A 12,589-nucleotide genomic window follows, 5' to 3' on the forward strand; every position below is an offset into this window, starting at 1 on the left:
TATTCACCCTACAATTTTTTGCATTATTTGTGTGCAGTAGTTAATCGGCCCCTGAGGTAGTGAGTCCTCATGGGCAGGGGTCCAATGGGAAATGCAAAATCTCTGAGACTTATAGTTTGTCATACTCCTGTTAAGTGTTATCCCTGTTTTTAAAGCTCACAGCCTGGAGTAAAATGTTCTTCCAGAACCATTGCTTTTCTACTAGGAAGGCTTGCTTTTCTTCATTACACTTTGAGTACACAATTCATCATTCAGATTCCACAATTCTCTTTGCCACCTTCTTTTATATTATAGCTACAGATATGGTAATTAACTGAAACAGCAGGAGTTATCAACTTGGCACGACGGTACCTATTTTAACACCCTGTGTATTTCCAAGAGGAAACTAGGTGTTCCATATTCATACAAGATACAGTGATCAAAAGAGGAATAGCTGAAGTAGCACTGAGAGCAGGACCCACTGGTCCCGGAAAGATACTGGCATGTACTCACTGATGAGCTACAGCCCAGGAGTTTAAAAGAAGCCAATAGTCCTATACTCCAAGAATGTTCCCTTAAATAACAAAAATATTTTCTCTTTTGCTGCAGTTAAAAAACAAATAGCATAATTTGTGTAGTCGAGTGTGTGTTTGGAGAGAGGAATGGTGGGGGAATGCAGCATTTATCTCCAACACAATAAAAATTCAATGTGTCTTGTCACCACCATAAAATACGCAAGAATTCCTATTTTGAATTCATGCTATACAGTTCTTATATCTGAAAAGGGAATGAAGAGTCATCCTGTACTGCTGAAAATGTGTATTAAATGGATCATCATGCTTTTCCTCCTGAAAAATGACCAATCTCTTTTGTGCTTTGTTTCCACATGGAAAAGGAGCTCATTGCATTGGGACTGTGTAACTCTATTGGCTCACTGTTCCAGACCTTTTCAATTTCATGTTCCTTGTCTCGAAGCCTTGTTCAGGAGGGAACTGGAGGGAAGACACAGGTGTGTACACAGCAGCCTCTAAGGACCAATGATTTGGTGGTAATTAAATTTTTAATCCCTTGGTTCTATTCTGAATCCAACCAAAGGTACCCTACCGGCAGATCCATGCTCCGTCTAGCTGTGTGGTGAATCAAGGGAAGGCATGGTTGGTTGAGGCGAATTACAAGGAACTGAATCTATAGGAAAGCAGTATATTCTCTAGCTCAGTCAGAAAGTTGTACAAACACTCCCTGTACTAGTTAACCTTGGGTCCCAGGAAGATACTGGCATGTACTCACTGATGAGCTACAGCCTGGGCATTTAAAAGAAGTCAATAGTGCTATACTCCAATGTCAGAGGGCTGACACGGGAAGTTGTTATGAAAGCCTGAGAGAGACTGAGTATGGGCAGGATGCCAACACTCTAGCACAGCACCATCCAGTAGCACCTTCTGCAGTGATGGACATGTTCAATATCTGTGCTGCCCACTATGGACATGTGACTCCTGAGAGATTGAAATATGGCTAGTGCAAAGGAGGAGCTGAATTACTTTATTTCAATTTAATTATTTCTTACCTTTAAATAGCCACATGCGGCTAGAGGCTACCAGGCTGAACAGCAAACACTCATCTGAACTCCTCTGACCTTTGTGGGTCTCAGTCTGCCCCAGACATCTCCTCTCCCCTAATTCTGGCAAGGGTATTTCAGTCAGGGTATTTAAGCCTGTCAGCCTCTGCTGGAAAGCTCTACAAAGAAGCAAAACTTCAGAGAGGTAGTAGGAAGGAGTTATAGGCTTCGGTGATGGTTTGGATGACTTACGTAAATCCACATTTTCTCAGTCTTCCTACAGTGATTAAGATGACCAACCTGCTACTCAAGTCTCCTAAAAGCCCCTTCCATGTGTCTTCTCTCATTCAGCTTGCAGGTTGTTTGGCCTCGTTAATGATTCTGCTGGTCATATTAGCCACTGGATTCCTCTTTGAATCATTGCCGCAGGTGTGTAGTTTGGACTTGGTGTGAGGTTTTTCTCTGCGCAGAGAGTTTGCTATCTTATATTTTGTGACGTCTTACGGGTTTTTCTGTAACCCTAGCAGGTTGGTACAAGGAAAGGGCCAAGGTTAGGACCAGGGTCCTGCTCTTAACTCCACACCATCAGTCATCACGGGATGTTGAGGAAGCCTTCTCAACTCCTCTGGGCCTCATTTTCCTTATCTGTAAAGTCGGGGTTTGGACTGGCTGACCTTGAAGGTTCCTTCTCTCTGTGCCTCCTGTAACTTTATACTTACATTTAAAAATCTGAGGTAAAGAAAACATTTACTTACTGATATGTTTAATGTAGTTGAGATTATGAATGATATAGAGAGTAGAGCAAATAATAATGTAGGAAGAACCATAGGTGAAGTAATTCCTTGAGTTCCAAGTTTAATTCTGTACTTCTTGACCACTATGCAGGTTTGCTACTAGGATATAAGTCTGGTTTTCCAAGTCCTTTTAGCTAACCAAGTCCTGAAAATCCAGGTGTTCTGGCTCCAAAGTAACGTCACTGCTGCGTAGGAAGTGAGTGGGGAGAGGAAGGGAGAGGGCAGCAGGAAAAGAGCAGGGAGCCAAAGGGGGCTTTTTGGACACATGAGGAGGGGCATGTGTGGATGTGCTGTGTTGCAGGCTGTGCTATCGGCCATTGTGATCGTCAACCTGAAAGGAATGTTTATGCAGTTCTCAGATCTCCCCTTTTTCTGGAGAACCAGCAAAATAGAGCTGGTAAGTGACAAAGGTGACTGTTAGATGTATATGTCATAGCAGCAGATGAAGTGCTGATAAAAATGTGCAAAAGGTAGGGTCATTATTGCAATTAGTTGTTTTTATATGCAGTATCCAGCCAGGCCAGGGGTGTGTGTGTGTGTGTGTGTGTGTGTGTGTGTGTGTGTGTGTGTGTATTTTTATCTCATTTTTAATACGTTTTTTTTTCCTCTTCTTAAAATTTTATTATTTGGTACTCTTTTGATGTAAAAACTGCCTTTTTTCCTAAATATTTTCTCTCCCTTTCTTTACCTTGTATCTTAAAAGAACTAAAATAACTTTACCCAATCAACCATTAATATAGTTTTAACCTAAAGCGTTCTGTGTTTTGTTTAGACCATCTGGCTTACCACATTTGTTTCCTCCTTGTTCCTGGGATTGGACTATGGTCTGATTACAGCTGTCATCATTGCTCTGTTGACTGTTATTTACAGAACACAGAGGTGAGTGGGTGGGTTGGCGTGGGTGTGGGTGTCATGATGTAATCTTTGACTGCCAATGTTGACTGAAACTTGAATTGGTGGGAGTGGGGCCCCCCACTATTCAGCGTGAGAGGGAGATGTACTACTTGTGGGGCCTGTTAACTAAATCAAACAAATCACCAAATTAAAAATTCAATAGGATTTTTCCAGGTGCTCTGTTGTGGCTCAATCAGTGGTTTTGTTACAAGAGCCTAAGTTCCATCATTGATCCTGCCATCCCAGTAGTACGCTGGCTTATTGTTCCTCTTCTGAATGAATCCTTTGTTCTTGCAGTTTGCCTCAGTGCCAGGTGCTGACATGGGTTTCAAGGGCTTGGAGCAGACGCTGACACCAGGTTATCATATGCAGGTCTTCAGCTGTCCCGTCTTCCACCCTCAACCATTGCCTGTCATCTCTTGTCCCTAGTACAAAGCTGAGCCCACTGTGGAAGGAATAAAATAACCTAAAAAAATACTATGTATATGATAAAGAAGTCACCATAAACAAAAAAAAGGTGACATGACATCATAGAAAAAGTCTGGATTTTGGAGGCAGACAAACCTGGGTTCCAGTCTGGGCTATACCTTTTATAATCCCTGGATAGAAGCCATGGAATAAGTTAAGGGTTAGGATGACCCTTGTCTGGGCTGGAAGAAGTTCACAGCAGAAAGTAGTGAGTGATGAGTCTCCATCCTGGAGGACCTGGAATGCCCAAGTGAGCAGTACATACCTTTGGGCTCTGAGAAATGGGATGAAATTTTTAGGCAAGGAAGTACCTGAAGTCTGAAGTTCTATAAGGCCCTTTGTGCCCCTTTGCCCAGATCCTTGTTTGACTGCCCCCCTCACATTCTTTGTTCCAGCCTCAAAATGATGGGCCTGCAGGTCCCTGAGACTTTCAGGCTCTCCCTCCCCTCCCCCTGCAAAAACTTGACCCAAACTGTTATTCCTTGCCTTGCCCTATGCCCATGCAAAGTCTATGCTCTGAGATTATTAGCTCCTCAAGGACTCTTCCTCTATAACTGATCTGCATACCCCTCATCCCCAAATCTGGATTAGGCTCTTCCTGAGTGTCCCCATAGTACCTGGCCCTTATGTCTATAGTGTCAGTCATCAGTATTGTATTTGTTTACAGACATCACTAGACTGTGAGCATCTTGATTGTAGGGACTGTGTTCCCTGAGTCCAGTGTCAGCCCTATGGTGTGTGTTCTCTGAATGCTTGTTGAGGGAATCCCCCAGAACAGTTAACGTTTGTATCATCTATTCTAGCTTACAAAGCACTTGCACAAGAAGCACCAAGGCCTAGTGGTAAGACCATAGAATTTCAAATCAAAGACCTTGAGCCATATTCTGGCTCTGCCAAACTCTATGTCCTTGAAAAACTCACCTAACCCCACTGAGCCACAATTTCTCAACCGCACGATAACTGTAATAAGCCTACTTGCATTGTTCACAGGATGGAGTAAGGTAATATCAGGTGCTCAATAAATAGTACCTGTCATCATTGAAAGTGTCTAATTTGGGCAGACTGCTCTATAAAAAGAGTAAAGAATTAGGCCTATCAAAAAATATTTAGAATCTATTTTAACCAAACTTAAGAAACCTTTTACACTGACTTAAGTGAAATTTTGTTTTCTCCCCACATCCTCAGGTGATTCCCACCACCACCATCCCGACATCCACACCGTCCATGAGTCAATGACTCGTATTAGAAACAAAAAATCTCCTCTCTTACTTTAGAATTAGTGCATGGAAGGAGGTTCTTTCTACTGAGTGACATGTGGAGAACTTAAGTTACACATGTTCTTGATGTGACTTGAACTCCACGTAATTCATTTTACCCCTATCTTTAAATGCCTGAGTCTGTTGTCCTGGCCAGATTGTGTGTGTGTGTGTGGAGAGGGGATAGCGGGTGGGTATGAGTGTGTGATGCAAGAGTGAAGTAAGTGTGGTGTGTGTGTACATGTGGTGTATGCTGTGCTCATGGTATGGGGTATATGTGTGTGGTATGAGGTGAGGGTGATGGGTTAGGTTTGGAGCACTAGAACTGCTATGTGTGGAGCTCTTCAGCAGAGGCATGATTTGAGAATCATAAATTTTTGAATTCACTGACAAAAATGCACATGACATGTAAACATGTAAAAATTTGTGTTTAAATCACATTCTGCACTTCAACATAATGGTATTTTATTATACTCACTCTCTATCTCTAGTCCGAGCTACAGAGTCCTTGGACAGCTTCCTGACACTGATGTATATATTGATATAGACGCATATGAAGAGGTAGGATCTTTCTCTGTCATTGTAAATGGTTGTAAATATGTGATATGATTGACAATACTATTTTTGTCCAGGACAAAAAATTGGGGGGCTGGAGGATGTTATTATAGTGGTCACAGTGAAAAGCTGAACTTCAGTTTACTTTCTGATTCAGTTTTGCCATTTATGCTGTTATATTGTAATGTAGTTTTATCTGTTTTATTCTTGAGAAGAAATTTTCAGACTCATTATAAGGTGTTAAGAAATAAAAGTGGTGTTAGGATTTCTATTTTTTCTTATCCCAAAGAATTATTTGATGATTACTGGTTGCTAAATTGTGTCCTAGAGTTCCACGAGGCCTTTGTAGGGTTCCAGGAGAGAAAGGGTCACAGTGATTATTTGAGGTGCCGGCTCTATCAACCCCAGGCCTCATTCCTGGGACCGAAATTTTGGGTTCTAAACAAAATCAGGGAGAAGGAAGTCACTATTTACAGAACTTACTGAGAATGGCCTGAAGGCAATGTCCATGGAGGCATCTAATCTTGATAAAATATTCACTCTGTTTCACTTGTGTCCATTTGGACCTCTTCCTGCATTCCCTGAATCAAACCGATGTAAACCTCTGTTTCCTATTTGCCTGCTTCTCAGTCTGGGCGGCAGCCTCCCCCCTCCTATCCGTCTTCTTTTCTTCTTGTAAATATTTTTCGGTGCCTTCTTCTTTGTATTTTATGGTTAAATTGAAATAAAGATAGACTTTTAAAAGAAATGGGTTTCTTTTAAAGGTTTTCCTCCAGAGCATGAGTAGGTTGGGCAGAGTGACATTATTTTAACTAAATACTGTTAAGAGGGGCTTTAGCAATTGCTGTATTGATTTTCAAGTTGGGGGACAGAGGTAATTGCAGCTTTGATTCCGAAATATTCCCATGTGTTAAATTCACTAATATTTTACTCCTCAGGTGAAGGAAATTCCTGGGATAAAAATATTCCAAATCAATGCCCCAATTTATTATGCAAATAGCGACTTGTATAGCAGTGCCTTAAAAAGAAAGGTGAGTCACAAGAAATTAAGAGTGATTATTTCTGAGGAGGGGACTGTAGATTGACACAGATGTGAAGATCACTGAATAGTCTTGGTATACCTTTTCAATACTATTTCTTTTTTACATATGCATATATTACCCTTTTATAAATTTTTAGAGGAAAAAAAGTGAGAAAAAATAATTTTAGGTTTTTTACTGTTGGGATCACGTGGTTTCCTTCAACCATGATCAGAACCTGACACCACACTGCCCAGTATATATGAAAACCTCCCAACTCAACTCACCGAGTCTCTTAAATGTAAGAACCTGAAAGAAATAAGTTTAAAAAATACCATTATAGAAATTCTCTTTAACATTTTAGCTTCTGGTTGTCTTGAATCAAGACTGAGAATAAGAGAGGTTACTAATATTCTTTTAACAAGGCATCAGAGCCAAAGATTTTGGTGAAAACCTGGCATAGGAAGCAGTTAAATAGGAAGATTTAAAGATGAATTGCATTTGGGTGGGTCCTTGGGAGCCATGAAGTGATTTTGCATATATCGCTCTTCTGTAAAGACTGGAGTGAACCCGGCACTCATAATGGGAGCGAGAAGAAAGGCCATGAAAAAGTATGCTAAGGAAGTCGGAAACGCAAATATGGCCAATGCTGTGGTCAAAGTGGTGAGTGATCTTTTAGTTGTAATTTTCCCTTCTCTTTTGCTCTGCAGTGCCCCCTACCTTTATTCATGATTGAGGTATTAACACAGCATGAAGTTCCTCAAATAGGAAAGCTTAGAAACTATCCTTTGTGTATTAGAGGTAGGTGAAAAGATCAGTTATGCGAATGCTGCTTTAATTAGTAGTGCTATCAACCAAAAAACATTGTTTTAAAAAAATAAAAATCACATAGTAACTTAGTAAATTTTACCATTAATACTTTCTGGTAAATTTATCCAACTGAAAATAAAAAAGCTCAAAGGCTGGTTTTTGCTGTTTAGGCTTATAGTAGCTCTTGACTTGCATGCCGAAGTTAGTAGAACTATTTTAGAAGTTAGGGACAAACAGATAATGAGTAAAAAGGGCGGATTTCACTGTACAAAAAGGAAAAAAAGAAAAAAAATGGATGGAGGAGGAGGACAAGAAAAGAAATTGAGCTAAAATTGAATGTAATGAACTCATCCTTTTTTGTCACTTCATAAATCTGGGATATGACATATTTTAGAAGGCATCTGGTATAGTCGGTAGCTTGAAAATGTAAGGACAGTTTCTGACTTTTCCTCATAAGTCTTTCTCAGAACCAAAATTGTGAGTTGTCATAGAACTCTGGTTTGTCTTAATTCTTGACATAGGATGGAGAAGTAGATGGAGAAGATAATACCAAGCCTGAAGAAGATGATTCTGAAGTCAAATATCCCCCAGTAGTCACCAAAAGCACATTTCCTGAAGAACTGCAAAGATTTATGCCCCCAGGGGATAATGTCCACACTGTCATTCTGGATTTTACACAAGTGAATTTTATAGATTCTGTTGGAGTTAAAACTGTGGCAGGGGTAAGCATCATTTTGAACGAGTCATGTAATATCTCAGCATCCAGTTTTGCCGTCAGTAAAATCAGGAAATGGACTAGGGTTCCTTTTTCAGCTCTTAATTCTTTTTTCATGTTTTCAACTTTTGATTTTGGAAAATGTCAAAACTATGCAAAAGTAAAATTATAGTACAATGCGTCCCCATGTAATTATTACTCAGCTTCAACAATTATCAATTTATGGTTAATCTTCTTTCATCTATGCCCTTCCCCTACTTTCCCTTTTCTTATTATTTTTGAAGCACATCCCAGTCACCACCTCATCCATAAATATTTCAGCGTATAGCTCTAGAAGAGGATTCTTTAATTAAAAACATTGCCATAATGCCTTTATTACACCTAAATAAAATTTAACAATAATTCCTCAATATCCCTAATTATCACTGTCCATAAAAAAATCAAAAGAAATACAAAATTATTTTTAAATGACCAGCTTCAACAATGCATAATTGTTGAAGAGAAGTAGCTCAAGTGAATGCACTACAGTGTCTAATATCTCTGAAATATATATTGGTAGAAAGAGACTTTCATCTGCCACAGAGTCAAGAGAAACTAAACTTTATTTCAATATTACAGATCGTAAAAGAATATGGAGATGTCGGTATTTATGTATACTTAGCAGGATGCAGTGGTGAGTACCCTTCTAGGATGGGGAGAAGTTTTAACATACTGATTGTTTCTCTTTTTTAATAACTACAATTGAACATTTTTTCACTCAATTTTAGTTTTCAGTAAAAATGAAAATTATTCTACTGAAATCACCCTAATACAAGTTTTGAAGTTAGCACTTACAAGCACTCATATCACTGAGATATTTGTGGTGGGTCTCCTGAACTGGAGTTAGAGAAAGGGACTTAATAAACCACTGTTCTGGGTTGATACGTTCTATATTAATTCTTTAATGGCTGTCATACACATATTCTAGCTATACAGAATCATTCAGTTTGCTTGTTTTCTATCCAATGGTTTTGGTAATACCTTGTCTGCCATTTTTGTTTCATATTAAATTTTTGTCAGAAACAATGCTTGAAACAAAATATCAAAATCAACATGAAGATATCACTTTTTACTTATCAGATTGGGAAAAATCAAAAGTCTTTGATGATGTATTCTATAGGCATCCCTGTGGAGGAATGGGTGCTCTCGAACAGCACCTTTGGAGGGCAGACTGGCATTATCTTACAAAATAACAAATGTATTTATCTTTTAACTCAGAAAATCCAGCAATGTACTGCACACACTTGAAATGTCACATGTATGTGATTAATCATTATAGCATTGTCTGTAAAAGTAAAAGACTGGAAACCACTCAAGTGTCAAACCCAGTTAAATTAACTAGGGTAGGCAATAGAATTCCATGCAGTTATAAAAAAAGATTAAGTAAAAAAAAAGTCCAGAGTAGTATATATAGTATATTATCTCTGGAGTAAGAAAAGGGAAATAAGAATATGTGTTTACTTATATTTTCATAGAGAAATACTGGAAGAATACATACAAGAAACTAATTAAAGTAGCTTCCTGGGACTGGGTGTGATGGATGTAGGGACTGGATTTTTTACTGTTTAACTTTTTATATCATTTTGCTATTTAAACTTTCTTAATGTGTGTTTTTTTCTTTTAATGTTCATGATTGACATCCAGAGTGTGGACTAATTTTCTTTTCTTCTATTATAGCACAAGTTGTGAATGATCTCACTCGAAATAGATTTTTTGAAAATCCTGCTTTATTGGAGCTGCTGTTCCACAGCATTCATGATGCAGTTTTAGGCAGTCAAGTTCGAGAGGCCCTTGCTGAACAAGAAACCTCAGTTCTCCCTCCCCAGGAGGACTCAGAGCCGAATGCCACTCCTGAGGCATAGATGAGGAACTCAGTCTGGGATGGGGTTATGAGCTTTTGTGAAATCATAACACATTTTAAATACTAGACAATAGAATTTTTTTCTAAAGGCAAAGAAGTAGTCAAGGCTTTATTTGGAGGGTGAATGAAGCATAGCAAGATGTATCTTACTTGTGGTTTTTTTTTTTCAATTAATATGTCAAAGATAATTTAAATTGTCCCCTTGCCTGAATTTATTGTGCAGTGACATTTGTGTTACTTTTTAATATTATCTTTATAAGCCAACCACTTGAGAATTTATTCCTTTAAGTACTTTATTTACAAATAGGATATGCTGTTACCAGATGGGTAGTGGTTCCTTGTTCTGTACATGTTGGTCTACACTTTCTAGAATCAGGGTTGCCTGAGAGGAGGGGATCCCCCACAATTTTTTGGAAGTTCATGCTTTAAAGTATCCTTTTATTATAAGCAATATAAGTACATTGCAGAAAATGAGAAAAAGATATGTAACAATAAGAAAATTAAAACATTATATTCTCACCACTTAGAGATTACCATTGTTAATACATTAATGCAAATCTTTCCAGATATTTTTCTATACCTATATTTACATTTTTAACCAAAATAAAATCAAACCCTACATAGCATTTTTTCTTTGTCCCCCCCATACTCATACTTTTATTTTTTTTATCAGAGAAGTTGTATGTTTCCAGAAAAATCATGCATAAAATGCAGAGTTCCCATATACCACCCCATGATTAACATCCAGGATTAGTGTGGTGCATTTGTGGCAATTGATGAAAGAACATTTTTATAACTGTACTGTTAACTATAGTCCATGGTTCACCCTAGATTTCACTGTTTCTGTTGTACAGTCCTATGATTTTAAAAATTTTTTTCTAGTAACCCTAAATTTCCCCCTTCTAACCACATCCAACTATATTTAAATGCTGTTAATTACATTCACAATGTTGCACCACCATCCATTACCAAAACTTTTCCATCATCTCAGATAGAAACTCTGTACGATTAAAGCATTAACTTCCCATTCCTCACCCCCCACTCCAGGCCCTGGTAACTTATATTCTAGTTTCTGACTCTATGAACATGCTTATTTTAATTATTTTATATCAGTGAGATCATACAATAGTTGTCCTTTGGTGCCTGGCTTATTTCACTCAACATGATGTCTTCAAGTTTTATCCATGTTGTGTCATGTATCAGCACTTAATTCCTTTTTATGGCTGAATAATATTCCATTGTAGGTGTATACCACATTTAGTTTATCCATTCATCAGCTGATGGACATTTGGGTTGCTTCCATCTTTAGACCATTGTGAATAATGCCACTAGGAACATCAGTGTGCAACTATCTGTTCAAGTCCCTGCTTTCAGTTCTTTTGGGTATATACCTAGAAGTTGGATTGCGGGGTCATATGGTATTTCTATACTTAACTTACCGAGGAACCGCCAAACTGTATTCCACAGTGACTACACCATTTTATGTTCCCACTAACAATGAAAGAGTGTTCCTGTTTCTTCATATCCTCTCCAACACTTGTAATTTTGTTTTTTTTTGTTTTTTTTTTTTGTTTTTTTTTTTTAACAGTAGCCACTTTAGTGGGTATGGAATGGTATCTTATTGTGGTTTTGATTTGCATTTCCCTGGCTAATGATGTTGAGCATCTTTTCATGGGCTTTTTGGCCATTTGTATATCTTCTTTGGAGAAATACCTATTTAAGACTTTTGCCCATTTTTTAAATGGGTTGTTTGTCTTGTCTTTTTGTTGAGTTGTAGGATTTCTTTATATATTCTGGATATTAAGCCTTTATCAAATATGTAGTATCCAAATATTTTCTCCCATTTTATAGGTTGTCGTTTTACTTTCATGACAAAATCCTTTGATGCACAAAAGTTTTTAATTCTGATGAGGTCCCATTTATTTTTTCTTTTTTTGTGCTTTGGGCATAAAATCTAAGAACCTATTGCCTAACACAAGGTCCTGGAGATGTTTCTCTTGTTTTCTACTAGGAGTTTTATAGTTCTGGTTCTTAAATTTAGATCTTTGATCCATTTTGAGTTGAATTTTGTATATGGTGTGATGTAGGAGTCTACCTTTATTCTTTTGTTTATGGACATCCAATTGAGTGGACATGACACCCTTGTCAAAAACCAATTGGCCATAACCGTGAGGATTAATTTCTGAACTCTCAATTCAATTCCATTCATCTGAATTGATATCCTTGTGGCAGTACCATACTCTTTTTTTTTCTTAAATTGCATTTTTATTGAGATATATTCACATACAGTTATTCAAGGTGTACAATCAGTTGTTCATAGTTGTGCATTGATCACCACGATCTTTGAACATTTTCATTACTCCAAAAAATAAGATAAAAATTAGAATTAAAAAGAACATCCAAAACATTCCATTCTCCTCCTTCCCCCATTGTTCATTTACTTTTTTTCATAGTCAAATGTTTTTTTTTAACTTTAACAAAAAATTTTTAAAAAACAATAAAAAATAGCAACATTTCAAACAAAACCAAAACAAAGGAATAAAAAAAACAAATAACCTAAAATAACTACATTTCTGTGCATTTGTTCCTACCAACCCCCGCCCCCCACACTGAAATTAACAAACCAGTCATTCCTGAGCAAGTA

The 12,589-nt window shown here is 37.8% G+C and overlaps 1 protein-coding gene across 2 annotated transcripts in view; it reads left to right on the top strand.

Annotated features, from left to right (window-relative positions):
- Positions 1–10,435, top strand: part of SLC26A5 (solute carrier family 26 member 5) — a 52,793-nt gene extending 42,358 nt beyond the window's left edge. The window contains exons 11-20 of one of the 2 annotated variants that reach the window (XM_037837469.1): positions 875–988; positions 1,886–1,963; positions 2,630–2,725; positions 3,101–3,207; positions 5,438–5,507; positions 6,440–6,532; positions 7,079–7,183; positions 7,852–8,052; positions 8,664–8,718; positions 9,762–10,435. In XM_037837469.1, the coding sequence (XP_037693397.1) occupies positions 875–988; positions 1,886–1,963; positions 2,630–2,725; positions 3,101–3,207; positions 5,438–5,507; positions 6,440–6,532; positions 7,079–7,183; positions 7,852–8,052; positions 8,664–8,718; positions 9,762–9,946 (1,104 nt within the window). In that variant the 3' untranslated portion in view covers positions 9,947–10,435. Of the gene's footprint in view, positions 1–874; positions 989–1,885; positions 1,964–2,061; positions 2,194–2,629; positions 2,726–3,100; positions 3,208–5,437; positions 5,508–6,439; positions 6,533–7,078; positions 7,184–7,851; positions 8,053–8,663; positions 8,719–9,761 lie in introns of those variants that run through there. The other variant, XM_037837470.1, reaches the window with a different exon arrangement.
- Positions 10,436–12,589: the final 2,154 nt, after the last annotated feature.

Source organism: Choloepus didactylus, chromosome 5, assembly GCF_015220235.1.
Source record: "Choloepus didactylus isolate mChoDid1 chromosome 5, mChoDid1.pri, whole genome shotgun sequence".
NCBI lineage: Eukaryota > Metazoa > Chordata > Mammalia > Pilosa > Megalonychidae > Choloepus > Choloepus didactylus.